The sequence below is a fragment of the Molothrus ater genome, chromosome 11 (assembly GCF_012460135.2).
Source record: "Molothrus ater isolate BHLD 08-10-18 breed brown headed cowbird chromosome 11, BPBGC_Mater_1.1, whole genome shotgun sequence".
Lineage (NCBI taxonomy): Eukaryota > Metazoa > Chordata > Aves > Passeriformes > Icteridae > Molothrus > Molothrus ater.
Window position 1 is genome coordinate 8,942,925 of NC_050488.2, and position 27,731 is coordinate 8,970,655.

General features: G+C 35.7%; 1 protein-coding gene across 1 annotated transcript in view; it reads right to left on the reverse strand.

Annotated features, from left to right (window-relative positions):
• Positions 1–27,731, reverse strand: part of DNAH12 (dynein axonemal heavy chain 12) — a 59,358-nt gene that overhangs the window by 5,466 nt on the left and 26,161 nt on the right. Inside the window, exons 34-66 of the mRNA XM_036391275.1 lie at positions 27,535–27,723; positions 26,754–26,873; positions 25,787–25,975; positions 24,972–25,123; positions 24,127–24,265; positions 23,875–24,041; positions 22,559–22,814; positions 22,071–22,370; positions 21,131–21,309; positions 19,357–19,549; positions 19,056–19,217; positions 17,561–17,755; positions 16,636–16,769; positions 16,259–16,421; positions 15,728–15,808; positions 14,511–14,687; positions 14,016–14,147; positions 13,498–13,587; positions 12,398–12,538; positions 12,023–12,264; positions 11,535–11,682; positions 10,472–10,617; positions 9,867–10,081; positions 8,795–8,987; positions 7,765–7,957; positions 7,167–7,339; positions 6,512–6,652; positions 5,223–5,381; positions 4,091–4,235; positions 3,116–3,266; positions 2,617–2,870; positions 1,941–2,081; positions 1,015–1,152 (exon numbers count right to left, since the gene is read on the reverse strand). Of these exons, the coding sequence (XP_036247168.1) occupies positions 1,015–1,152; positions 1,941–2,081; positions 2,617–2,870; positions 3,116–3,266; positions 4,091–4,235; positions 5,223–5,381; positions 6,512–6,652; positions 7,167–7,339; positions 7,765–7,957; positions 8,795–8,987; positions 9,867–10,081; positions 10,472–10,617; positions 11,535–11,682; positions 12,023–12,264; positions 12,398–12,538; positions 13,498–13,587; positions 14,016–14,147; positions 14,511–14,687; positions 15,728–15,808; positions 16,259–16,421; positions 16,636–16,769; positions 17,561–17,755; positions 19,056–19,217; positions 19,357–19,549; positions 21,131–21,309; positions 22,071–22,370; positions 22,559–22,814; positions 23,875–24,041; positions 24,127–24,265; positions 24,972–25,123; positions 25,787–25,975; positions 26,754–26,873; positions 27,535–27,723 (5,598 nt within the window). The remainder of the gene's footprint in view (positions 1–1,014; positions 1,153–1,940; positions 2,082–2,616; positions 2,871–3,115; positions 3,267–4,090; positions 4,236–5,222; positions 5,382–6,511; positions 6,653–7,166; positions 7,340–7,764; positions 7,958–8,794; positions 8,988–9,866; positions 10,082–10,471; positions 10,618–11,534; positions 11,683–12,022; positions 12,265–12,397; positions 12,539–13,497; positions 13,588–14,015; positions 14,148–14,510; positions 14,688–15,727; positions 15,809–16,258; positions 16,422–16,635; positions 16,770–17,560; positions 17,756–19,055; positions 19,218–19,356; positions 19,550–21,130; positions 21,310–22,070; positions 22,371–22,558; positions 22,815–23,874; positions 24,042–24,126; positions 24,266–24,971; positions 25,124–25,786; positions 25,976–26,753; positions 26,874–27,534; positions 27,724–27,731) is intronic.

Here is a 27,731-nt window from a genome sequence, read left to right on the forward strand (position 1 = left end):
GTGGGGTGGCTGGGTGAGAAGGGAACTGGAGTCAGTTGGCTGTTGTGAGAAGAAGAAAGAGGCAGTGCTCTGAGGAGAGGTCCATGAGAAACACCAAGAAGGTGTGAGATCTTTGTGATATGGAGACAGCAATATGGAACCCCTACAATAAGATGGCAACATAAGAGCAGTTCTAGAGACTTGCACTATCTGCTAAATAACAGTGGACCTAACAGAATAAAAGGCTGGAAACTATAGCATCTGTAAGCTGCAGTTTCTGGAGTTTCCTTCCTAGGTGCTGGGAACTCAAATTCTGAAATCTTATTTTCAGGTAAAAATTATTGTTTAAAATCAAGAAGAGTTAAGAGCAAAAGCCTCTTATGAATATCAAAATTACTTAGTCATCCAAGTCATTCTTCAATTATTTAAAAGTGGATGGTTTCTCCAGTTTAAACTTGGTAGATGGACACTTTTCTGCACCAGAAATAAACATGTGTTTCACTTAATTTATCTTTTAATCTTCCTCCAATCTCATTCATTAACTTCTTAGTAACTTTTTCAAATCTCCAGCCTCAACTTCTGTAATTCAGTTTTAATTCTCCTGACTTTTATACAGTGTGTCTAGAAAAGGTTCAAGGTCAAGTAGTGTTCACTGTCTTGTTTTGGGGAAGGAAAATAGTCTGAAGCTCTGTTAACTACCAGTATACATGTAAAAAAATGTCCTCCTACTAACCACCCTGAAAGGTGACTGTCATTGACACGTGCTACCTCAAGAACAGTGAGCTCTTGTACGTGACAAATTTAAATTTTATGATACTCACATATATTCATTATATTCCATATGTCTGTAGAAATCTAAACTTTTTATGTCATTTGTAATTTTGAAAATATTTGTAATACGATTGACATTCCTTGCCTTCACAGCTGAAGTCCTGAATATCTATGAACATTTGAGGTAACTTCAGTGTATTGCTCCTTGTGACTCCCAGTTGTGTTTTGCAAAATCAGAGTTCAGGAGGTAATCAATGATTTTACCTGCAGCTGTCTGATACTGATCCTCAAGTCAGACTCATTAAATCCATAGGGTATATTCCAACCAAGGGGCCCAAACTTCCTTCTCTCCTGAACAAGAGCATGGAAGAAACAAACTCCAAAGAGTAGTTTCTCCCATACCTTTGAGAAAAGCAAAAGAAAAATGTATTATTAACTAGTCTGCAAGTTCATGGTAGTCTGCAACATGTGTACTGAGCACCCTTGGATTTCCACTCTCCACCCAGCTATAAATCCAGTACCACTAAGTACCTTGTGGTTTTTGCCCAGGGAACAAGTGCACACACAGTTCCACAAATGCAAGCACATTTAGCCAGTTCCTCAAGTACCATGATATTCTTTAATGTCCAGGGCAACTGACTTCATAAGAATTCCAATAGCACCAGATATTTATTTTTAAGGTTCATTAGATAAACAAAAAATACAAATGTATTTTTAAAGCAAGTCCTTAGGTGCAGTCACACGTATGTATATTGATAATTCATATCTCTGATCCCACTGTTCTTCACTTCCTTCACAGGTAATGATTAGCTAAGTTGTTCCCCAGGTATCAATAAGATATATGGGCACTGCAATATTTGGTAGCAAGAAAAGGTCTCCTCAGTGCTTATCATCTCAGTAACAACAGACATGCCTTTCTAATCAATGCTCAGAGTCCATGTACATTGTGTACTACGTGTGTGTAGCATGTCAGTGATTTAGTAAAGCCTAAGAAACCATTTAAAATATTGCTACATGAAATTACCTGGCAGAAGTAATTCTTAACTAATTATCTTTATCACTGCAAAACGTAAATTCACAACCACAGTAAAAATTTTAGCTTGTAATTATTCACTGGACAGAAATCAATATATCTGTGGATAAAAAAAACCTCAAAGTCCAAAATCTTCTCAAGAGACAGGCACATTTACCAGCTCCTTCCCAGGGCATCCAGCAAAGAATTCAGGATCAGAAATAGGATCAGAAAGAAATGACTGAAGTAGGTTTAACCGGAGACCGGTAGGAGGCTCATTTGTCATCTTCACACCATTCTGCAGAATGGTTACTGGAAACTAGAAATAAAAAATAGCAAAGCTGCATTCAGAAAGTGTAGAATAGATTCTATATTAACAATATACTATTATTCTGTGGTTTTTTACATTAACAACTATCTCCAAGAAATTCCATTTTAAAGGTCAACAGCTTATAAAAAATTCTCCAAGGCATCAAGAAAGTAAGGCTCTGCTGTAAGTAACAAACCTGTATTTTAAAATGTTTTCTTGGTATTCAACACTTCACAGATAAAATGCAAGACTATTTTTTTTTAATTTATGTGAGGGGAAAAAAACCCCACCTTCTTAATCATATATGCTGGCAGATTGCAGTTTCATTGAGAAGAACACAAAATATTGTACATCACAGTATCAAAATGTATAAATATTCTCATATTTATAATTATTTTTAAATATCCTTTCTTGTTTTAACTATATCTTCAAAGGCTCATTGCATTTCAGAGAAATTTTTTATCATTCAGGTATACAGAGATTCCCTAAAAATGCCATCAACTTTCCCTTTCCCTAAACAGAGATTATAGGGCCATGCATATACCTTTGGTGAAGGGTAACTTGTAAGCCAAAGTCTGAATTCTGGGTGACATTTTTCACTGTCAAGCTCCTCACATATTTTCTCCAGCATTGGCATCCAGGAGACAGCTAAATGACAATTTTGTAAACAAACCCATGTTCCTTCTTCCATTCCTGTTTGAATCATTTTTGTAGCTATTGGTCCTTGCCCTTGTCCTAATGAGATGGACTGAAACTTATCTCCTACCATCTCTCTGTCATTTGCCAGTTTCAGGAGGCCTTGAACAGAAAGAAGCATAAGATTTTAACACTCATATATTAAAAAGAAGTTATGTCAGGAAAAAAAATTTGAAAAACTTCTATTACTATTTTGTTTACATGTACATACAAATTAGCATTTTGAAGGGGCACAGAATTCTACCAGTCTGACACAATGCACTCAAATCTACTTGCAGAAAATGGAAAATAATTCTCACTGTGTATTGAAGGGGAATTTGAGGTCCCTACTTTCTGTGTATACTTACTAGACATGGGATCTGCTCCTGGAGATAGCACAAATATTAAAGGTACTGTAGCAGTTGAATCTAAGTAACTTTTTGCTAGATCAAAAGGTGGTGGCTCTACAAATTTCTTCCCCAGTTTTTCAGTAACAAATGTCGTTATAGCTGGACCAATCTGGTAAAAAAAAAAGCAAATACAAACCATTAATATAGACTTAACTGCAGATCTGACAATGTCTTTTATGCCCAAGCCTGCAGACACCTCTCTGGCTTGCAGAGATTTGAGACGAGTCTTGCAGAGTGATGCAAAAGCAAAGGTTTCAGGTTTCACCTCTTGTTGACACCTCCCTCCTTATTTTTTCCTTACAAGAGGAATAATAATGTTTTTAGAAAATAAAGAATAGCATACCTTGTATAAATAATATTAAATAACATTAAGACCTTGATTCAGGCTTTTCCTGATGCGGAGGACAAGCACATTCTCCCTTAGGATATATTAATATCATTATTTTTAATTAATTCAAGGGAGTAGTTGCAATATGCCTTAAATTCTAACATTGATAGCTCCTGAAGAAAATGCAATACAATTTCCTAAGAGCACCAAAGGCAGAATTTGTTGAAAGTTCATCTTGGTCATTCGGATCAACACATTTTATCTCTTTTTGCCTTAATTATCATTTGCATGAAAGCACATGGTATTAGATAACCTGTGTATTTTTTTCAGGCTAATATGTCCTGTCCTCGAGTACATTGAGTGCACCAGGAAACAGCCTAGGCATGAAAAAATATTTCAAGAGAGCTAGAACAATGAGAATCCTCCAAAAGATTCATTAAATCACGTCAGAAAGAAAGATTTCAGCTGATGCTTGAGGTGTTTGCATTGGTCACTTGAAAAATAAGAACAGCATTTACTTTCTTAATAAATATAATGAAGAACAGATTGATTACTGGAAGAGGCATGGCACAGTCTACAAACACTCCATAACAGATCAATTTTACCTTGTCTGGTCTTAAGCACCGAAGAACGATCATCTTCTGTATTTCACTAAATTTATTATTCAACTCTTCTGGTAATGGAAAGTTTTGAGGCTCTTTGCTATCATACATTTTTTGCCATTCACGTATATTTTCAGAGACATGACTCCTAGAGGAAAAAAACCACAAGTACTATAAATACCTGGAGTCTTTTTTTTAATGTTTATCAAAGGCAAATTACACTGTATTGTCATTTCATACATATGTCAGAAAATAATCCTACAGTTGAGCTTCTCCATGCTGAACGGTGAGAAATCTCTTCCCATCATGCTGCTGAGGAGAGATTCCACCTGAAAGGTTCCAAGCTGACAGTAAGTTCTGTCTGTTCCTCCAGACAGCACAGCTTGCACCTTCATAGGTCTGGGTGAATTTTCTGCCTCCACTAGTTCAGGAAAACACCACACTTTACCTGAAGAAAATTACCAGGAAATTCAAGTAGGAAAAAAGCTCTATTTTCCTTCACACAATATGTAGAGTATGTCCTTGGCAATGGGACAACTCTCAGATTATTTAAAGGTGGGATCATCATCCACATTGCTACTTAAACTCCAAAGGGGCTGAAACACAACCTCCAAGAACTTCTGAGAGTAGTGTTACTGCATTCAGATCAAAATGCTCCAAATATTTGCACTCAGTCAATTTATGGAAGTATTGTATAGCCATGTTGTCTCCAGAATTTAGTGTTAAATTCTATTTAAACCCACAGTGAAATTGTGCTAAGTTCAGGAGAAGAGAGTTTACCAGAAAAACTCCTTCCCCAGAACTGCAGTGGAATTCTGCTACATCTACCACCTCTGCCTTTCACTGAACCCTTAAAACACTGTTTCTCTACCGTGAAGACATTTCAGAAAAAAAATTTCTTTAGGCAACACCTCAAATAATTTAGAAAAAATAGTTGTATTACATAATGTTATAAATAGTGATCTGACTGATAGGAATAAGTGAAGCAAACATGATAATGAAAAAAAGGGGTTGGTTTCATCCCCTTTGCATTCTGGCACTGATTTGGAAACCATAGCAAACATTTCTTTCAGCACGTTACAGATGTATTGGTCAAAAACAATTCAGGCCAATTCACATCAGTATTTTACCATACCTCAGTCTTTCCATAGCTGGGAATTCACTGGCACGACATAATTCATCCCAGCTCTTATCTGATAGCCAGGATGGATCTGGATTCTTGTGCTCATTCTTGAGACCCACACCTCCAGTTAGTAAGAACATAAACTCTTGATGTTCTATTTCATGATTAGCCCTATATATATAAAAAAATCCAACCAGTAATTGAGATACAATTTTACATAATATAAACAGTGGTTTTAAATTAATCACATTTCATTGCCCTTTAGGGGCAATGCTTCTACTTCAGTAAGAGCTTAGATCTCAATATTCTATATTCTTAAAAAACTGCATGGTAAAAATGTCTGATCAATACTAAAGGAAGGGTTTCAAGAGGTAAATCTTACAATCAATAAATTGTTTAGGTTGGAAAAGACCTTTAAGATCCAAGTCCAACCATTAACCCAGCACCTGCCAAGCTATCACTAACCCCTGTCCCTCAGTGCCACATCTACACAGCTTTTAAATGCCTCCAGGGATGGTGATTCCACCACTGCCCTGAGCAGCATGTTCCCATGCTTGACAGCACTTTTAGTGAAGAACTTATTCCTAATACCTGCATTTCTTTTCTCTTTTAAAGGGCAATTATTCCTGGTTTTTAAAGGCTTTGCAGAAAATAATGCATTCTACAATTACAGTACCCTTACAGATTGGCCCAGGAAGAACATCCATGTACAGATGAGTACACACTACAATTAATTAAGTATGCACATTGTGGTTATGCAATTTTGAACATATCATTTCTTTCATAATGTATTCAGATAAAATTAGGAAGAGAAAACTAAACAGCTGGTGGAAAGGAGAAGACTGAATCTGAGATCACATGATGTTATGCAAAAGGGTAACAGAGACGAGAAAAAATGAAAAACAAAGACAAAAACCTAGAAGTTGTTGGCATTACACATTACTGCCTAAGTTTTCTTTCTAAAATGCTTTCTTAAATAACAGAAATTGGTTTTGACATAAGTAATGTCAAAATGTATGCATCACTGCCCAGATCCTTTAAAGAATGATTTATCGTTGACAAAACTATTGACAAATGGGCACACTTTTTTTTTCATAATGTGTCCTGTAGTGGTGATGCATGCACTCACACACTCTTCCATTTTTTAACACTATACATCTTAGAAAGCCCAAGGTATTCATGACCTTACTCCAAAGACATTACTGTCAACATGCACAAGAACATTCCATTTCACCAATACCTGCTTCCACGATAAAATCATTCGTTTCTGTTAGTAAGAGACTTAACAAAAATGAGCTTACATGAGCAGATTACAGCACAACAGAAACGAGAAGAGCAGCTTGTCTGTTTCAAACAGTGAACGACAGACTTGGCAGTACAGATTGTAGGTGAAGTGGTCATTTAGATACTGAAGCCGCTTCTTCAAAACTTTGGATTTATTACTAAAAAGAAAAGAAGTGATAAACTGAGACTTCAAATTGAATAACATATACAATCCTTAAGAAATCTCATCTATTTAGGGTTGCAGAGGATTTATATCGATCCACAGACTCCACAAGGGACTTAGGTGCCAGTTTCCCCAAAATTTCAACTATACTCCCTGTCTTTTTAAAAGACTGCAGCACTTTTAGAAGTCCCAAGCAAAATAATAAGTTGAAATCAATTTGCCACAGTTAAGTGGTGGCACTCAGCCTTCAAAATGGAGCCTATTTCAGAACCTCACTTCACACTAAGTTACATTCTTAAAAATACTTAAATATATCACATCCTTATAGTTCATAATTTGTTTTAACAGTAAATAATTCATTAATAAATCCTGTTTTCCTTCAAAATCCTGCATTTAAGGAGGCAAACTGTTTCCAGAACTGTTTCGTTCTCTTCTTATGAATAGTTTCCTCCACTATTCATAAGAAGACAACGAAATCCCTTTATTTTCTGCAGAGAGCCTCTCTTTACCTGTCGTGAATGGAGCTGATGTAGAGGCTGACAAACCAGCTGAGGGAGTACTGGTACATGGGGTCGATGTTGGCCAGGTCGGCGATGCTGAAGAAGAGCACGGCCGAGTGCTGCGCCACGGGCCGGTACGCCTCCCGCGACTCCACGATCTTCAGCTCTGTCTTCTCTGCAATCTGCACAGCAACAGCAGGGGACAAACAACAGCTTCTAGTAGGCTTAATACTCTTCATGTTCTACAAAATGTTACTGCTTAATAGCATTTCTGGAATAGTTCCTTACAGCAATGAAACACCAGAGTAAAGCGACTTTTCTGCTCCAGAAGGCACCACCCCAGTAGGTAAAACAAGCACTTGGCCCTACCCCAGTGCTGCCTGATCTATTTACCTGCACTGCAGATACACATACTTTAAAACATTTTAAAGACTGAATAAACTCCCAGTGAAGATTCTAGAACAGATCCAATTTTATTTCTCTTTCCATTTCACAAGTACAGAATTTGCTCTTTGTGCTAAGCATCCAAATCAGAGACCTTCTGCTGGCTGCAAATTTTAATATTTAATGTCTCAGTATTATTGAGGGAAGCATACGTACTCCTTACCTGCTGTTTCCTTGTGATCTCATTAGCCATGACTTTGGCAGAATCCAAGACCTGGATGGCAGTCTCATCTTCCAGAATATCACCTTCAGATGACTCTAAAGTTTCTAAAATTTTCTTCTCAATTTCTTGTAGATTCTTTTTATTGGCTGCAGACTGAACAATGAGAGCATTTCTTTCCTCTTCTAAATCTGGCCTAATGAAGAAAAACACAGAAAACCAAAATCAGTCAATGCTCATCTTGCACTGACTGCAAAAGATGCCCATGAAAATTACTCCCTCTTCCTATAGGAAGTTATTTATGAATATTCTTTTCAATTTAAGGAGGTTTATGGTGTTTAACATCTATTTATACTGGTGAGTATAGATTTCTTTGCATTACTTCTACCCAGTACTAAGTACTTGGAAATGATGGTCTAATCTTTAACATCTGAGCATTTTGAAAATGGCAGTGCATCCTACTTTTCCTTTATTGTATCTCTGCTGCCTGAAAAAAACCCACCAAGTGATACACAGAGCCAGTTTACTGCTGGAACACTCTGTTAGCAAACAGTTTACCCCAGTCACACAGACATGCCTGTCCAAACCAGATACTATTTCTCCATGCCTCTGTGAGGGCTCAGATATGATCCATCATCAGTTTCAGAGGTACTTTGCATTTATTTCATACAAAATTAAAATGAAATCCTCATCGTTCTACACCTTTGTCAGGCAGTTCAGTCACACTGAAAAAATAACAGTAATGATTCAAATAATATTTACAAAGTTTTCTAACGTTCAAGGAATATTTCAGGAGAAAATTGCCATGAAAAACAATGATTTCACATCTGCTATTTTAATTAACTTCTGGACACTTACCCCTAACACTTCCCTAATAAACTTTTTAAATAATAAAATTTTAATTTAAAGCTGTTACTGAGCAACATTCATACCATGTAACATCCATTATTTTATACAAGAAATTAATTTCCCATTTCCTGGGAATTATGCCATAAAAACCTTTAATGACTGTTTACCATAGAGAGAGACTTACCTCTCTTCTGCTACAACAATACCTAGCAGCTGGTCTTCAAGCCCCTCTGGTGTTATCATAAAATTGAGTAATAAAACTTTTGTAGCAAGTTCAGGCATATAGTGGGGATTTCTTAGTTTTGTGGTAATAAAAAACTTGAAATCACTGGAATACTCAATAATGCTGTCCCCAAGCCTGATACACTCCATACCTCCTGAAGTTAAGAAGAGAAACATTAAGAAAACTTATCTACTCCAATTATTCATAGGAAAAAAATGCTTCTGTCATTAAATAAAAGCAAACTTCTCACCAATGACAAATTTCCTGAGAAGTAAAAATTATTAATAAAAATTCTCAGAGACCTCAATGAGGCCACTTATCCCTCTCAGCAGATGAAATCAAGTCAATCCTATCACTACAGTACTTCCAATTTGCATATACAAAAACTAGAGATGCCAACAGAGAGCTGTGGAATTATTCCCAAATATTCTATTCTTACAGACTATTCTTTCATTGAATTACTTGTCTGAAAGAGGAAAGCACAAAGAAAAAAAGTGTTTGAGCTTTACTTTCCTTTTGTTTTTAACTCTGAACATGAAAAGACAAACTAGGTAAGAAGGAAGGGAAAATATAAATTTCTTTATGTGCACTTTTCTGTCATCTAACAGGAGGAAAAGTTGAAAACCAAATTCATAGCTACTTGCTAAGTACAGTGAAAACTATGCCTTAAGCAAAATGTCTTGACAGCTTTATTTGCTTTATTTGTGCAAAATTTAGCAAATATTATCATCAGACTAAAACACATGAAAATCAACAAACAAAACAATTTCACTGACAATGTTTCCTTCACAGAACTTCTTTAGTCTCCTATAGGGATCTGGAAAAGGTTTTCACATAAAACCATTTTCATGATAGGCAAGAATGACATTAATTAAAAAATAAAACTTCAGACTCTTGTGCAATTACCATTCTCTTACCAGAGGCAGAATTAAGGCAAGAAGAGAGCAATGTGAAAAACATCAGGTGGTGCCAGAGACTACAAACTGAACATTAATGTCCTGTCCTTCAGGGTTCGAAATTAATTCTGCTGTACCTTGTTTAAATGTCTGTTTAAGCAGCAAAGGTTCAAGAGATGGGTCTAATTCTTCTCCAACATTTTCTAGCAGCAGTGGAGTCCCAAACTGAATGCAGTTCTCCACAGTTCTCATATAATCCGTGTCACTGATCTTGATAACATTCAGACGGTTGTCCTTCTCAAAATTCTTGATCCATTTATTTGCTTGACCTTGAGGATCAATCATTAATGGCCTAGAAAACACAGGATAGTTTTCTCAGTGCTTGCAGGCATTTTCCAAAATTTTAAACTATTTTACATGTTTCTGTATTAGACTGTCGAGAAGAAGCGATAAAATTTAATTATGTTAAGATAACAGTGAATAATGGATGCATAGCTGTTTTACAATAATTTTAAAAGTAATAGCAGAAATAGCTATAAAAGTTGCAAAAAATGTTTAACAATTTTCATAAAATAACCAGAATACAGAATTCTTGCAAATTATTGTTCTACCTCCCCCCTGGATTATAAAGATTCCACTCCTTTTAAAATTATATTGCTCTACAGAAGACACACTGTCATTCTTTTTTTTTTTTAACTGGGAACTTGCTTGGATTTGAAAATTAAACTTTTTTGTCACCTACCAACGTCTTGAATTGTCAACAATGACCCCATTGTCTACAGAAAATACATCAGTGGGCAAACCAGCAATATTCCAGGCTCTTATTTTTACTGGGTCACCAAGATTCTTGCTCAAAGAGAAATTCTCAGAACAAGGGATTTCTTTCTCCTGAAAAAGAGGGGGGGAAACCCAACAAAATAAATGTTTTTCTTTATTCTGGGTTTCTTTATATCTTTATTAAATGCTACTTCAACCAAAAATGACAATGTGCATTTTGTTTTAAGGGACTGAAATAGGTCATGAATAAATAAAAATCCTGGGGAAAATAAAACCATAATTTCAATAATTAACTACATTTCCCTACTAAATATGTACTCTCCTATCAAATTTTGTAAGATTTGTCCAGTTTTTGGTACATTCATGGAGGGAGGTTTGTTACATAAAGTTATAAATTAAGAAATACATACACAGTTGGAAATACCTAATTAAATCTTCCATTAAATCAGTACAGTAATCCAGTGCTGATTTGTTACTGTTTCATGCATTTTAAGTGTTTCTAAATCACTTATCAATTATTTATGAATTTATTTGGTTTATGAATTATGGCATTCATATGCCATTAGGGTTAGGCTTAGGGTTAAGTGTAAGGGTTAGGGTTCCTGTGTTGAAAGTGTCCCTTTGCAAACCACACAATTAACCATATAATTAACATGCAAATATTTGATGGTGTAAGTTATGGAATGTTTTACATTACACATAACTGCATTTTAAATTTATTTATTTTATTTAAAGGAAAATACACAAAACAATGAGATTTTACTTCAGTAACAATCAAGCCTTACAAAATCAATGACGGTCTCTTGTTTCTAATATGGTATTTTGGAGTAAATTATAGGTGCAGAGTAAATTCACTGATTTAATTAAATTCAAATCCACAAAATATTGGATCAGCAGAATTGATCCCATTGCTTTACCCATGAGGTTTACTAAGCTATCACTAGGTAAATTACAAGGGATTTTTGAAGCCTTTTGCAGTTGTCTCAAAAAACCAAAACATTTATTTAACTCTAAGACAACCTTCTAACCTTGCACAGTTTGCTCCAATCTTTGGTACAGTCTTGTCGAAATCCAGCAGTAAAAGCTCCCAGATATGCTATTACACCAGCTGATATCAGAATATCACCTGTCAGATTATCATATTCCACTTGAAGATCACATGCAGCTTGATTCCATCTATGACAAGCAGAAAAAAGTCATACTGAAACCTCCACATTAATGATATTGATGTTAAAAACCAACTTGGTTTTGTTCATCTTAGCTAAGAATAGGTGAAAAATATGAAAACCCCATTCATGTATTCTATTCTCATTTTGAAGAGATTTCTGCTACAATTCTCCCAGTGTTGCTGCCCATATTTTTGTGCTACAAACAACTAGGAATATTTCAAGGTGCAGGACATTTTTTAGTGTTACAGTCCTCAGACAGAAACACAGCATTAAAGGCTTAGAGAACATAATTTCAAGTTCCGTTTCTACAGTGGTTGTTTTATCTCACATTTGAACTTTAAACTGACCTTGTTTTCTCTCCACCAAGGCCTCCAATCAACTTCTCTGCTCGTTCCAGTTTTTTAGCACACAGATCAACCTGGAATTCCAAACGAGCCTTTTCTTCTGTCTTTTCAGCAAAGGTTTTTTCCAAAGCAGCCAAACGGCCTTCAACTTCTGCAAGTTCTCCTCTCTTTTGATTCAACAGCTCCATTGTCACTGCCAAGGACTCCTCTGCCACTTTTAAACGTTCTTTTTTGGGTTCAATCTCCTATTCAATTACAACCAATCCACAAATGCTTTAGTACGTTTGTGTAACTTTATTATTAAGTACAATGCTTAGGGTGAATACACGGAGCAAAGGAAGATTCCATAGCACCAAGGGGCAAGGACCAAAACCACACCTTTGATACCCTGTGAAAAACTTCCATTCCCTTAATCCATTTGCATAAACCCTCTGCTGCTGAGGAAGCTTTAGCCACCACTTGTGGATCAAACTCTGGATTAGTCAGGTACTCAGTCCGAATCTTCTGCATGACAGCGTCCTGGGGACCAAAAGCATTTTAGCCCATCAGATCTCACAGCTGACACTTCCAAACTGAACAGATTCATTGCCATTTCTCTACACAATGACATAACAAAGAACTATTCCATAATAATTGTTGTAGAAATCACTGCTCATTTGATTGTTTTGATCTTCCTGTCATGTTACATAATCTTTTCCTGATTTCATTCTAATCCTATCCTTACCCTTTCTAATCATGCATTTGCTGTATCTTCCATGTGGCAGCTCCATAAGCACATTACAGTCACACAGAAGCCTTAATTTACACTGCCCCTTGTGCAAAACATACCAATTCCATTATTTGCTGTCTTTTTCTCAATACACAACTTTGGGGACACTATAAAAATTCATTTCTCCTAATGTAATACAAAATGTAATTGCTTGTGCCTACTGTTGGGGATCAGTTTTATAAAGGGCAAAGAGTATTTTATCAAGTACAAAGCATATTCAATTTCCAATTAATTCAGCAAAGGGCAAGAATCACACTCTTGGATAAAAGGTCATATTTGAAAGGTTATATAGCTAGTACATTTCTGCATTTATTGTATATCTGCCAGTATAATTAACAAAATATTACTCATTTTGTCGTCATTCATTCATTTAATCAAAAATAATACAATTAGAAAAAGATGTTAAGAAAGGCAGCAATGGACAGTCAACTATAAAAAGAAGTTTATAATGCTGAATGGTTGATCTAGTAAAACTAGCAAATAAAGAAAAAGGCATAGGAAGGCTGGACATGGATCAAATGTCCATTGGTACCACTGAAAAACCCCAGACAACTCCCAAAACAGAATATGTGAAATGAGGCTAAAAGGACACAGGCTCAGAAGAAACTGATTGATTTGGACAAATGATGTCTCCAAAAAGCATTTGCTCATTTGTTTTTTTTTTCCCCTGCAAGAAAGTATCTGGTAAAAATTACTGAAAAAGCCTTACCGGAATGGGTGTCTCAGAGCAGGCCTTCAATTCCTTTAAGAAATTAATGTTGCCAAGCATTTTCTGGCTCACACCCCAATAATCCCAAATCTACAAAACATAGTAGAAAATAGTTTTTCAGGCTTTAAAACAAATACGCATACAAAAAATTACAAACCTCATTTAATTAAAATCCATGAATATTTAATACTGATAATCTGGTATCTCCTTGAGATGCCAGTAAAGCAGAAAGTCTGTCAGATCAAACATTTCCTTCCAATCATACTTTCAGTCAAAAAGTAAACAGTGTTTCAGGGAAGTTATGTATTATCTATTCTCAAGAAATGTGTAAAGCAAATTAAATCTGGCACATTAAAAAATTTGGAAAATAAGGAATTCTGAAAGTTTTCAGTAAAATCCTGGGTGGAGGTTATAAGTACTTGCCTACTTTAACGGACTTGGGTTATCTTGTTTATTGGATAAATGTTGGAAAGAACATGAATTACATTTTATTTTCAGACTATTGTCTGCCATTTTACCTTGCCTCCAGATCCTGAAGGATCTGCAATTCTTTCAGGTTTTTTTTCTCTTATGACACAGACAGCAGCCATGACAAGTTTGACACCAGAGGGAGGATTTTTCATTGTTTTGACAACTGCTATATCAGAAGGCTAAAATAAAAAATACATGAAGTATTATGTCTTTCTCAGCACTCAGTAGATGAACTGATAGAAAAAGAGGAATTATAACACCATTACCAATGAACATAAGTGATAACAGAGAACTTTTAGAAGGGATGATAAAATGTTACCATCATGATTAACAATAACCATCACTGTCCTCTATGCAGAGGAAAAAAAAATAAATAAATGCTAATAAACTGTAAACTAATGATTAAATAAAATTGTGCTTTAAAAATTTCAGGTCAGAATATTTTTGATACACTTTTGTGTCATCTCTTATTCTTCAAAATTCCTACTTCATTTCAGAGAGTTACATAACACTTTCAAATGCTGAAATTTAGATCAGCTTGCCTTCAAAGTGTCAAGAGCACCAATTGCAGCCTCCATGACCGGCAATGCCTCTGCCAGGTCACTCTCACATTCATTTTTCAGTGCCTGAGCTTCTTCAGCTTTTGTTGTAGCAATTTCTTCATCCACTTTAACAATTTTTCTTTTTTCTTCTACTTCTGCAGATTCTACTTCTATAATCTAAAGAAAAACCATGAGTGGGCTTTATTTATATTGTGCCATGAATGATCAAATAAACTGAAATTATCTACTATAGAACTTATGGAATACTGTAAAATATAAAGGAACCATTGAAGTTTTTAATATGTTAACATCATTTCAATTTATGTTAAGGGAATAATTTCTTAGCATATTGCAACATCATCACGGGTTTTAACAGGAGATAAAGTGATATCAGATTACTCTCAAAAAAAGCTATTTAAAATATGTTTGAAGTTCAGGAGAAGCTCCTCATGTTTGCACATCACACTGTAACTAAAATGGATGAGCTTTTACAGGGAGTTTTAGCTTCATAGTCTGTAACACTGACTATTGAAATTTATTTTCTTTCCAGGGATAAGTCAAGCCTTTATCCAACTCCCTTTGCAGTTCTAGGGAAGTGTCATTCTGTTTTCTTAGAGGCAGAAGAGATATCACTGTATCTGTAAAAACACTTAGGAATCAGAAACAAGTGTATAACATGGCAATTAAATCATGCACTTTTAGTGATGCTACAGTCACATACTAAATAAGTATGTGTATATATTCATATACTGGAATTTTCAAAAAATCCAAGATTTTTGATCCTAAATCCCACTAAATTCCCAGGATCCTTTTCTAAATCAATCATATAATGCCTGTGCATGCAAAACTGTTCTTGTTTGTTTTGTCATATCTGGTCACATGGAAAAACTACTTCAGGTTTTCACAATGTTTGTGAATCAACTTGGGAAACCTGATTCAATCACTTTTAGCATGAAAGTTCCTCTAACATCCTTCAGCAAGGAGCTTAGGCAATGACTGTATATCCAGAGAATGTATTTTATATAAAGAATGAAATTTTATTTATGTCCTAAGGCTATAACCATAAATAACCAGTGTCAAAATACTGGAAACCTCTGTAAACAAGGAGTGAGCTCAAAAACCTCAATTCAACTCCTACTTTCTGAAAGTCACACATCAGTGAAATAAGACACATGCTTACATTAAAAGCCACAAAGCTGTATTTTAATAAACTCTACCTTCATCATGCTTGCATTTTCCACTTTAGCCTCTTCCAGTTTGGGCTGCAGCTCAATTAATTCTATTTTCATCCTACCAACCTATGCATATACAAAAGAATCAGGTGGGATCCAGAAGGGTCAAGCACAATTTCCAGCAATTTCTTTAAGACCTAGATTTTACCTAATGACTAATTTATGGATTGTTAATGCTACATTCAGTTTCAAATCAAAACATTCCCAAGACTTATTTTTATCTCCTACATACAATGTCTAATTCTAAGAGCTATGATCACTTACAGTCACCTGTTAACCACCAAAGAAATGACAGCTCTGTTCATATGCTACTTTACAATATATGCTTAGAGATGTATGGCTTTAGCACAAGATCTGTGATTGCAGGAAAGAAAAGGAAAAATATATTTGTTAGTTTTACTGTTGAAGATTGAGCTAAACAAAATCTGAAGCAGCACTTTTGAGTGACTTCTCCAGAAAAAGACCTGCAGTTGACAAACATTTCGTAATTTCAATTCCATATTTGTTGTAACTCACCTGTGACTCAGCAAAAGCTAGTTTATCTAGCCCATTCACATATTTCTTCTTGGCTTTCATTACACTGTCTCGTTTCTCAGTAAGAAGTCTCTGAAATGCAGCAATAAGCTCAAGATAAGAAGTAGGAGTAACATAATTATGGCGTCCCAGACTTTGTAAAAACCTATTTAAAAAGTAAAAAGTAACTTAAATTTTGATTTATTTTTTAGTTTATCACTAGCAAAGTTATGTAACTGTTGATTGACATTAATAATTTCAGTGATTGTATATAATTTTTATTAAGGCAAATAGTTGTGTTAACTTTTAATATATAAATGAGTCGCATTGAACTCAGTCACCTAATACTTTATGATTGTTTGCAAAAGCCATAGACTGACCTTTCAGAGAGTGACAAAACTGAAGTATGAAAGTATTTACAGATGGGCACAACTGCCTGGCGCTCAGTGTCTGTGAGCTGAAGTGTTTCTAGGAACTTACTGGCCACACGTTCAAGGGCATCTTCAGGCCACGGCTGAGGGAGAAGTGAGGAAGGAAGAATTTGTAAAATCCAACTCTTAGCAGTCTTCAAATGTTAAACCAAGTTTTACCACCCAAACCAGCAGAATGAGACACACTAGTCCCAGCTGTGTCTCAAGAACAATGAACTGATAAAAGGGTTGGTTAGCTCAGGCAGCACCTATGCAATCTCTTCTGGCAGCTCCTGGTTGATCTTCTAGCTCAAAGTACACAGTAACATTCCATCCAAACAGTTCTGTGTCTATTCGTCCTTTGGCAGAAAAACTAATTGACATCAGCTGGGCCAAGCTGTAGAGCTAACTGTGCTTTACTGAGAGCAATACTGCTAACATTGATACTATCTCTCTGAGTTTTATTCTGCTATAAAACATCTACTGATGAACATCAGGATTTGTATTTGCTGGTCGTTCCTACAACAGATGACCTGCTTAATAGGCAGCCACAATTAAGATAATTTTAAAGTCACAATGAAATGGTTTCTCTAGTCCTCTAAAACATACACATTATGTAATAAAATTACAAATATCCATCATCAAACTAAGACTATTCATACTTCAGAAACATGTAGCAACAAAATTTAACTTTATTTAAATGTAGAAATGTTGAGATCACACATCAAAGAGCTTCCAAAATATTACAGAAAAGGCTTATGCAATTTTAAAATTTTGGAAAACAAGGAGTACTTCTACAAGGAAGATAAAAGAAAATCTAATGGCACTTAGAAATATAGAGTGCTTGAGAGCTGAAGCAGATTTTGGAGGAAATAATATAAATATTTTCCCATACCTGGAACCAATCAATAGTACAGCAGTTGATGAGTGATGGAAACTGTCGCAGACGATTGCGAAAAGCATCTCCAATTGGGCTGAATGCCACCACAATGTGGAGATTTTCTTTGCACAAGTTCACAAAAAGTGCATACAAGGCCAAAGGACTGAGTTCTTCACCTTTATCAGCAGCCTGAGCTGCTGCACGAACACCCTTAGGAATAATACATAGCATAAAAAATTTTACATAAATTCTCATTAAGCACATCTGAAGTCCTATAGCAATCCTATTAATGGTAGCATCACCAGGAAATTAAACTTTTTAGTGGAAATGAAACAGGCAAAATAAAGTAGAAAACCAGAACAAGTAGTAAATACTGTGGGAGAAGAGGATTGCACTATTTATCTGTGACCCTTTCAGCATTTGAATGCGTTCCAGAAATGATCATCTGCTGCTCTGAGCAACAGAGAGTAGATCATAACAAAAGAGTAAAAGAAGAATTCTTCGGAGGGAGCAAATTTAAATGAATAAAAACCAACTTTGCTCCAGCTGGCACATTGTGGATAGCTACCAAGTTCCAGCATATACCCTCTGATTATGTTCACACAAACTATAAAATTGGAAAAGAGCCATATTATTTTAATATTGCCACTATATACCTGGTAAGAATGAAATAGTAATAGAAAAAGATCACAAGAATTATAATCTAACTTCTTTGAAAGATACATGAATTCAGGTATCAACATGCTCCATAATTTAAGGGCAAGAAAAACCAGGAGTAACATCTATAAAGTGATACAGATATTGTAACAAAGAACATTTGTGTGTGTACTAAGAACCACTTTGAAAATCTACTAGAAGTATACCCACTTAATTTAGTAAAAACATACAGAGATAGGGAGACAGCACAGCATGCAGTTCCAAATATTGTTTGCAACATGAAGTTTCCAACTTGACGTATACAAAGATTGATGTCTCTCCCTCCCAAATTGGGACTGCTATTGTGAAAATCCAAGCCTGATTTCTTTTTTAAATTTGCCTGAGTACATTGCATCCTTACTTCAGAGCCTGAAGTCACAGAGCACCTTTGCCCACTATGAAATTCTGTCTAACAATGCCCTAGTGCCCCAGAGAGTTGGAGTCTATTGAGAAAGGTAGGCCATGTGTTCCAATAAAAATGTCACATCTTTGCACTTCACTGATCAATGAAAACATTATGATGCACAATCTTGTCCTACACAATACACTACAAAAATAACCACAGCCACAGGGTATTTGTGAACAATGCAAGTTCTCTACATGCACAACTTGATGTGTTTGTGAACAGAGCACTACGTCAGAATTAAAGCTTGCAGTTGGCATAAACTACTCTATAAGTTTACTAAGTTGATTTATCTAAAGCCTCACAAAGAAGTCACAGAATTAAGTGCAAATGTCCAAAAGCCACATTTCACATTGAACTGACCAAGTAGATTAAAAGGGAGGTGAAATTAAAGAGAGTTTCTAAAGATACCTCTATAATTTCTTGTTTTTCATCTGCTGCAAAAATATTGGGAACCTCTCCTGTGTTGAGGACACTGTCAATATCTTCTAAAAAACTTTCTTCTTTAATTTGTGCATCTGTGATGAGAAATACAGTTTTCAAGCCTTGAACACCTGCACTCTTCAGAAGTCTCTGAAAATGCAAAACAGTAAAAATTGTACATTCCAAAACAAAACTGTATGTTCCAAAACAAAATTGTAGGTTCCAAAACAAAATTTTTTGTTTCTTCTTTAAAATTAAGTCAAAATGTAGACAGGTTATGAATACTCACTTTCAGATCTTCTCTCCACTCATTTGTACCATAGGTCTTGGAAATCTCTGGTTGAAAAACGCACATTCTTGCCATGAAGGCTGCCAGGCGGGTCAGAGACTGCCGCCCGCTTCCCCCCATCCCAACCAGCAGAGCATGGCCCCCAGACTGCTTCAGGATGCGGCTCAGTCGAGACAAGTGCTCCAGCATGTACCTGCAGTGGAACACACTGATTACCCAAAGAGCAGAAACACAGGGCTACCTGTGCACCCATAAATCTGGGAAACAAATCAAGGACTAACATCTCCAAAACAAATTTCTGAATGCAGGGTGTGGTGGGGTAGAAAGGAAGAGGAAGAAAGAGAGTGGGCATGAACCACAAAATAAAATAAAACTTATAATTCTGAACCACAAAATAAAGTAAAACTTATGATTCTTCTATTATACAAATATCAGTGTGTAGCTAAATTACTGCAAATTGCTAGAAAGAACATGCAGAGGTAAGAACAGGAGTACTGGAAGGATAAATGTGTTAAAGGAAATGAAAACCATTAATTCTCTACTTCAAAATAACAGCAGTATTACCAATTTTAACTTTCTTGAAGAATAGCAATTTCAGTATCCTTTTAAAGTAACCACTGGGGGAACATGGTTTATATCAACAAACATCTCCCTTTCCTCTACCTCATACACTGTTTTGTAACTGATATGTGGAATTGACATAGGAAGCAGTATCTGCACATTACTGAGAGTCCTTGTCAAAACTCAGGCATGATTTATCTCAGAACATGAAGCAAGGCCTATAGGAGATCCCCTGCTTAAGCACAGAGCACAGGGTAATTAAAGCAAGCTGAGCAGCTATTAAAAGTAGTCTCAAAAAAACTTTCAAACATTTCAAAAAAGATAAATTCTTGTTTATTTTTATTGGTTAGAAAAATAAAAGAAACAAATTCAGATGTTATCCATGAGACAACTCCAAGGCTGCAGTCCAACAGGCTCTCCTGGCTGCTGTTCAGTGAGGTCACTGCAATATTGCTCCTACACCCAGGAAGTGGCCTTTGATCAGAGGCTGCCAGCTCTTCAAACTGAGAGCCTAGCTGTACATACAGGCTCTCAGAAATCCAGCTTGGCAAAATGACCTAGACTAAAATAAGCTGCTACTAGAACTGTTTGAAGTAACCCTCATCACCTTCAGGAAGTATCGACGTGTCAGGTTACCCTGGCAAATATGAAGAGGTGGTAATCTCTAGCAACAGGGAGGACGAAGGAGTTTGACCTCCTAATCTCTCTCAGTTGTAGCTCTGCATGATCACAAGCTAAGGTAACAATAAGGGCCTGCAGAGTCTAAAATTTCACAGGATTAGCTGCAGCACCAGCTGGGTGCATGGCTGTGCTGCACAACAGAGCAGACAGACAGCTTTGATTGTGAACATCTCCCTCGAGGGATGCTTGTCCTTGGCGAATGAAAGTCCAGTGACATCCATCTTCACTGGTGACAGAGGCCTAGGAGAAGTACAGCACCTACCTGATTCAGTGCACAATCTTTCTGTAACAACTAAGGAAAATATTCAAAGCCCTTTAGGAGAAAAGCTTCTCATTATTTACTTTCAGGTAGAAAAAGGAGAAGCATGAAGAAAAAAATCAGTATACTTCCATTCATAAAGGTGTAACACTACAAACACTATAAAGGATGCAAAAAGGAGAGGAGACATACAGAAAACCACAGCCCACAAAATTGATTATACTGAATTATCAACTACAGCTTAAAGCTCTTAATAAAACAGATCATAAACACCTGAAAACAACAAGGTTCATTCTTGTTTTCTGGGTTTGATTATATTCATCCAGACACTGCTCCACAACATCACTGAACTCCTCAATGCTTGGAATCTCAACATAAAGTCTTTCATCTCCCTCAAGGTCTGGATCCATGTAGTCACCAAAACACAGACTTCTCATGTTTTCTTCTGTTACCTATGGCAAATATTCAGCAAATTATGAAGTCAAGTTTAATATTTAGTGGATATATTTCTTATTGTAATTTTAGAAAACAAAGGAGAATTTAGACAAATACCCCAGACACGAGAATAAGCACTCCAAAATATTTTGATTCACAGACAGCACACTCCTCAAAGTTATGCTTCCTGCATTGAGCTATACAGTTATTCTTAATTTTTCCAATAATTATTGGAAGATTCCAATAATTTGGAATTCCTGGAATACCAATAATTCTCCGAAAAAAATTGGCTCAAATAGCCACTAACAGTCTCATAATCATGACCTTCAGATTACATCAAATTCATACAGATGTATATTATGAAATGGACAATTAAGACCACAAAGTTATTTCTTCTATGCATGAAAGCAACTACAAAGGATATAAAACAAACAAACAAACAAACAAAAAAAAAGAAGGCATAAAATATAACACACTGACACAGCATTTTGGATACTAAAATTTAATAACAATCACAGGATGCAGATGTACAAATTTATTTTAAGGAAAACTAGCACATTTTAAATATAATATTTTTCAAAAAGAATACCCATGTACAACAGTTAAACCCTCCAGTAAATTTTTCATTTCTACACTTTTCTCCTTATGAAGACATTTGGCCAAATTCAACTCAAATTTTCATGTGCATTTGAATCAAAATTTAACCTATAATTAACTCTCATGTCCTAAATTTGCAATAAAAACAATTCTTTTGCAACAGGTTAAACATGATACTCACAGATGAGCTTCCTTCCTTCAGGTGTGCAAAAACTCTATCAAATACTTCTTTGAAATGCTCTTTCACAATATCTTTCACTAGATTGAACAACCAGGTTCTGTCATCATCTTCCACCAGACGGTCGTAGAAGACACGGAACACCTCGTGTACAAACAGCCGAATCATCACGTGTTTGTTCTGAACTGCACTTTTCTTAATGAGCAAACAGCCATGGATAACCCGGGAAAAGTCCCGCAGGTTGAAGGTATAATGAGATTTGGTTGGTGTGGGCAAAAGATTTTTGATGGCTTTCTTATATACCTTCAGGTAAAAAAAATAGAGAGCAACAAAATCAAAAAGTAACACTGACTGTACTGTTATCATGATTCCTAAATGTCTTCTGAAATGTTATTTCTCAAAAAAACCCTTTCACACTACATAATTGTAGAGACAAAGGAACTTCAGTGAACAAATTGAAGGAAATTCCCAGTAAGGTATTGGCCTCTTACCTCTAAGGTGGCAGTGACAATTTGATTTCCAATTGCGGAGAAGTCAGGAGGAAATTCATTAATCTTCAGGTAAAGAGCAACGACGGTGGAGAAGATGCGGATCATTGTCTCATCGCTGAAAGAGTTGATGCTGCAGATGTTGAAGTGCCGCAGGAACCGAGGGGTGACAGGGTTCCTCCCACCCCCTGGGGGCCCCATAGCAGCCAGCAGCTGGACATCAACAAGGGTGATTTTAGAGGTGTCCTTAAAATCATACCTTCAAAATAAAATGCCATGTCACACTTAAATACAGATATAACACATTTGTTACACCTTAGATGCATCTATATGACAGACCACCCCCTGCATGCATTAAAAAAGTATTAAAAATATATAAACATAGTAGGCATTATGTAATATAATATATATTTCTATGTATTTTATCTTTTTAAAAACAAACAACCCCTCCTCCCCAAAATACAATAAAACATCTAGTCCTTTTACTGTGCACCAGTTAATCTCAACATATCATTTCCTGGCTGGAAAGAAAGATTATTTGTTTAAACTGCGTTCTGTAAAACCTGGTATGAAATTTTGAGTATTAAAACTGTAAAATATCAAGGTATATCTCTATTCAAGAGCAACAGATATTGGAGCAGTGCCTGGAATCACAAGAGCAGCTGTATTTGAGAAGTGCCTGGAATCACAGAATGATCCAGACTCAGGAAAACACCTGTTCCTATCTTCCAATATAAGCAAAGCCAAAAACCTCAAAAGCAGGGAAGACTTTCAACTTATTTTATTTCATGCCTATTATCATACCTGATTTCACTGTGAATTTGAAAAAACCTTTTGAGATCTTGTTAAAAAAAATTTACTGAATAATGAATGAGAAACATGGATAATAGGGGAAACCAACATAAGAAATAAAATCAGAAGTTTTATATAACTGCATATATATAGATATGTACAGAAAACTGCCAACTCAATCTAAGGGGAAAGAGAGAAAAAGAACAAGAAACTATATTGGAAAAAAAAAGTTAAAATAATCAAGGTGTAAATGAATAATTTTACTTGCATATACTAACTCTGCTGCTCAGCACTAGAACATTCTAAAACACTCAAAATTAATTTGATCATGAATTTCCTAAACTGAGAAGTCCTTAGAGAGTAAAATAAAAGTTGCTTCAATTTTAAATAATGCATTTTTATATAAACTAAATTTACATTAACATTTACAAACCACTTCAAAAAGATTTGAAAATAAAATTCAAGGGAATAAAAAAGTAACAGCAAATACATCAACAAAAATTTTCAGTTGTATTTCAAATAATTACCAAAATCCATGGTCACAGAACTGTCTTAAAAGTTCTATAGGAGGCTGTGCCCCATACTTCTCCAAAGCTGGCATATTCATATCATCTACAAAAATAATGCACTTTTTTCCCATTGGAGGGCCAAAAACTCCTTTGCGCCTCTTGTCCAGCCTGGCCATAATAATGTTCTGCAATGCAAACAGGACACTCAGAGCACAGATTACATATTCACATCCACAATGTCCTGAGACCAAAATGATCTGTTCTACTAACCTGAGTCTGATTGGCACTGGTCCGAGCTGAAAAATTAATGAAGAACGGGAAGAAGCGCTCCTTTTCCAAGTTGTTCATTAACTTGTCCTTGACATACACGGATTTCCCAGTCCCTGTTGGTCCCACTAGAAGCAGTGGTCTTCACAAAGAAATAAAGCACAAAGACTGCAGAAACCTAACATTGTAAACTAAAAGCAGCTAGAAGTCAAAGGTTTTACTAACTTGCCCTTCTTCTTCTACCTCCAAAAACATTACCTGCCTAAAGAAGAAACTGAAGTGTTCTAAGATATTCATTAAACCCTCTCATAGTTTTAGTTTGCTTCCATCATCAAGAAAATGGGAGGATAAATAAACATTTTTCATTCACTCATTCTACTGGTGTTGGAGTATATGAACACACAGGGGAGGTAAATTTCTCCAGATTGGCCTTTCATTAATTCAAACTTCATAAAGCTTTCGGCCTTGGAACCTGAGGCTAGTTTTTATTTTATTCTCTTATATGATCTGACCATGACTAATATAAATTATTTTCATAGGATTAATCACAGAAAAAATCCTAAAATATGTATTTAATTGCCAAAGTAGAAAGAGGGTGCAACAATTTTTGGGCTGTCCTAAGCTCATCATCAGACTGCAAATACTAAAGTTTAGATTGTAATAAGGATTCACAAAAAAACTAAAATCAGACTTTTAGGGCAGATTTTTTTTGTTTGTAGTAAATGTCTGTTTTAAAAGGCCAAGTAAACTGAGGGTTTGATAAAAACAATGAACTCAAAGGAAAGAATAAGAGGTATTTCTACCTATGATCAAATTTCACTTCAGAAATTTGTAGTGAAGCAACTTACCTTCCATGGGTAATGAAGAGGTCTAGCAAATAGGTATAGCGAACTGTGTCCATCGTTGGGACTATCATATCTTGAATCTTCACATTTGTATCACTGTAACTAATTTGTTCAATGAATTCATTCCAGTGAGCCCAACCCACTTTGCCTTTGAGCTAGGAAGAAACACAGATGTAGAACAGATTGGTGTTACACATATGAAGGGTTTTCTCTACTACTTCACTTTTGAAAAATTCAAGTAATGGATTTTAACAAATGAATGAATATTTGATGTTTCAAAAGTTCACATATTTAGTTTGCTTTACCTCACTAACAAAGAATTAAAGTACATACCTAAACTTAGACTCCTCTGTTTTCTTAAAAACTTTGTTCAGTGAAAACAAACAAAAAACCCCACATATACAGAAAACCACAACAAAAGCCCAAAAGAAAGCAGTCTATTAGGCACTATAAACAAAAATTGCTTAAAAAAGACAAACTACCTATGGGCTTAATATTCTGCTTTCCTTCTGAACAGTCCACATTATTCCTTCTAAACAAAAGTAGATTTGAATCTGCCAGCTGAGCTTGGGTTACAGAAGAAATATGCAGTGGCAGTATTACAAATATAACTGAAATGTACATCTTAGTACTTTATTAAAAAATTGGTCAGTACACTGGTATTTGAAAACGAAATGAAAAATGTACTGTGGGATTTAATTCAACCAACACTCTGCAACATCCAACAGGCTTTGTACAGTCAAAAAACCCACCTGGCTGCATTTTCCTTCTGTTAGGACTGTAAGAATCTATTCAGTGCATGCAGAAGCCAATCCTACCTGATACACGTAGTCATAGACCAAGCCTTTCTCTTCTAGGGGACACTCCCACGTTCCCAAATTCTCTGGGATGGGATTTGTTTCAGATTCCCCCAACAAAGTTTCCCTCAAGAAATTATCAAAAATTGTCCTGCTGTCACCATCACAAATTCCACCAATGGACCAGATTATGGCAAAAGCAAAACAACCCTGCAAAGGCAGAAAGTTAATAACTGTATCATAAGCTGACACATTACATGAACCTTGGACAGTCTGATTAACAAATATAATTCTAAAAAATATTGTTAAGCAGGGAAATGTAAGCAGTTGCTCTTGAATACCCCTGGCCTAAAGAGATTTAGAAATCTGACTGTAGACAGAGGACATAAATAATCTTACTCAAGGACAGAAAGAGAGAGAGAACAAAAAATAAAGGCCACTGACTTCAGCAGTATGTCAGATGACAAAGCCTGAGAAGAGTTCTAATGACAAACCAGGATCTAGGAATTTTGTAATTTAATTTTAAATAACTACTTTCACATTCTCCTCTCTTCAGTTTTTCATAAGAATAATCACATAAGGTCAGACAGAGGATCCAACTAATATAACTGTCAGAAAACCCTCTTACATAGAAATTTTTGCTCAAACAAACATGCCAATCAGTGTTGCATGAATATTTATTTCCTTTAAGAGAAAGAAGACTCTTTGATTTAGCTAACTTCTTGGTTACTTAAAAAGTACATTTAATAAAAGCACTATCCTATTTAATTGGAAAAAAGAGTAACATTTTTAATCATATTTGTCACTTGTAAGACTTCCATCTCATCTGGGTACCTCCAGAGTATGGGCAGAGAGAGCAAGAAGGTAGTAGAATTGTTTCACATGTCTCTTATTCACAAATTAAAGTTACTTAGATTAATAAAATTGTTTTGAAAACCAGCATATTAGAGAAACAAATACACATTTCTTTCCATGTTAAAAAACCAACCATAATCCAGGCACGGATGCTTTTGTTGGTGGGATCTTCTTCCACAGCTGGACAAATCAACATTTCAAAAATCCTTGTGAGAGCTACTACAACATTGATCTCACTTGTGGGTACCAGTTCCTAAGAGATTCAAAAGGTTGGATGTCATACTTTACATTCTTTTAGTTAATTTATATTTTGGAGATAAAATACTAAAACAATTAGATCACTGGCTAATTTTAAACACACACTAGAAGGCAAGGTTTACACTGACTTTTACTCAGAAGATCATTTGCCTTCCTCAGTCATTGAAATGCCAAGACCTTTAGCTTGTTAACTATGTTCATGGCTACCATGTGAACACTGCAATTAAACACCCTAAAGCAAAACAAAACCCACAGAAGTAACTACAGCAAAACATGAGCAAAATTCTGAGCATGTCACACTGAGCTTGCAAGGAACTACACATTTCCTCTAAAACTTAAAAAAAGTATTTCCTTAAGCAACATGAGATCTTTAAAGAAAAAAAAATGTACAAAATTCTCTTGGGAAGACTTTTTAATCAGTGTTTTAAATACTTTAAAATACTTATTTTAATACTTTACTTTTTAAAATAAGAAGATGAAAACTATGATCAGGTTTCAAGCCTTAGCTGACATTCTCATTTTAGCTCTTCACACTGGTCCCAAGAGCCACATATTCATTCTAACTGTGCTTGTCATGAGAGAACAGTCACCTCCTACCACGGGTAACAGAATGGAAATGGCCACTAACTACTGCAGGAAAAAATGACAAAAAATACCTTGCACTGTCTCTGACGGACTCTTAATGCTGGTGGTACCAACCAATCAAAAAGTGCCTGCAGAAGACCTTGATGTTCCTCTGAATTCAGAGGTTCAGGCAGTTTATTCAGCCAAGAGGTAACAATTGGTCTCCAGCCCAGCTGAGAGGGTTCCAAATAAATCATGCCACAACGACTGACTGTAGCAGGCTAAGGAA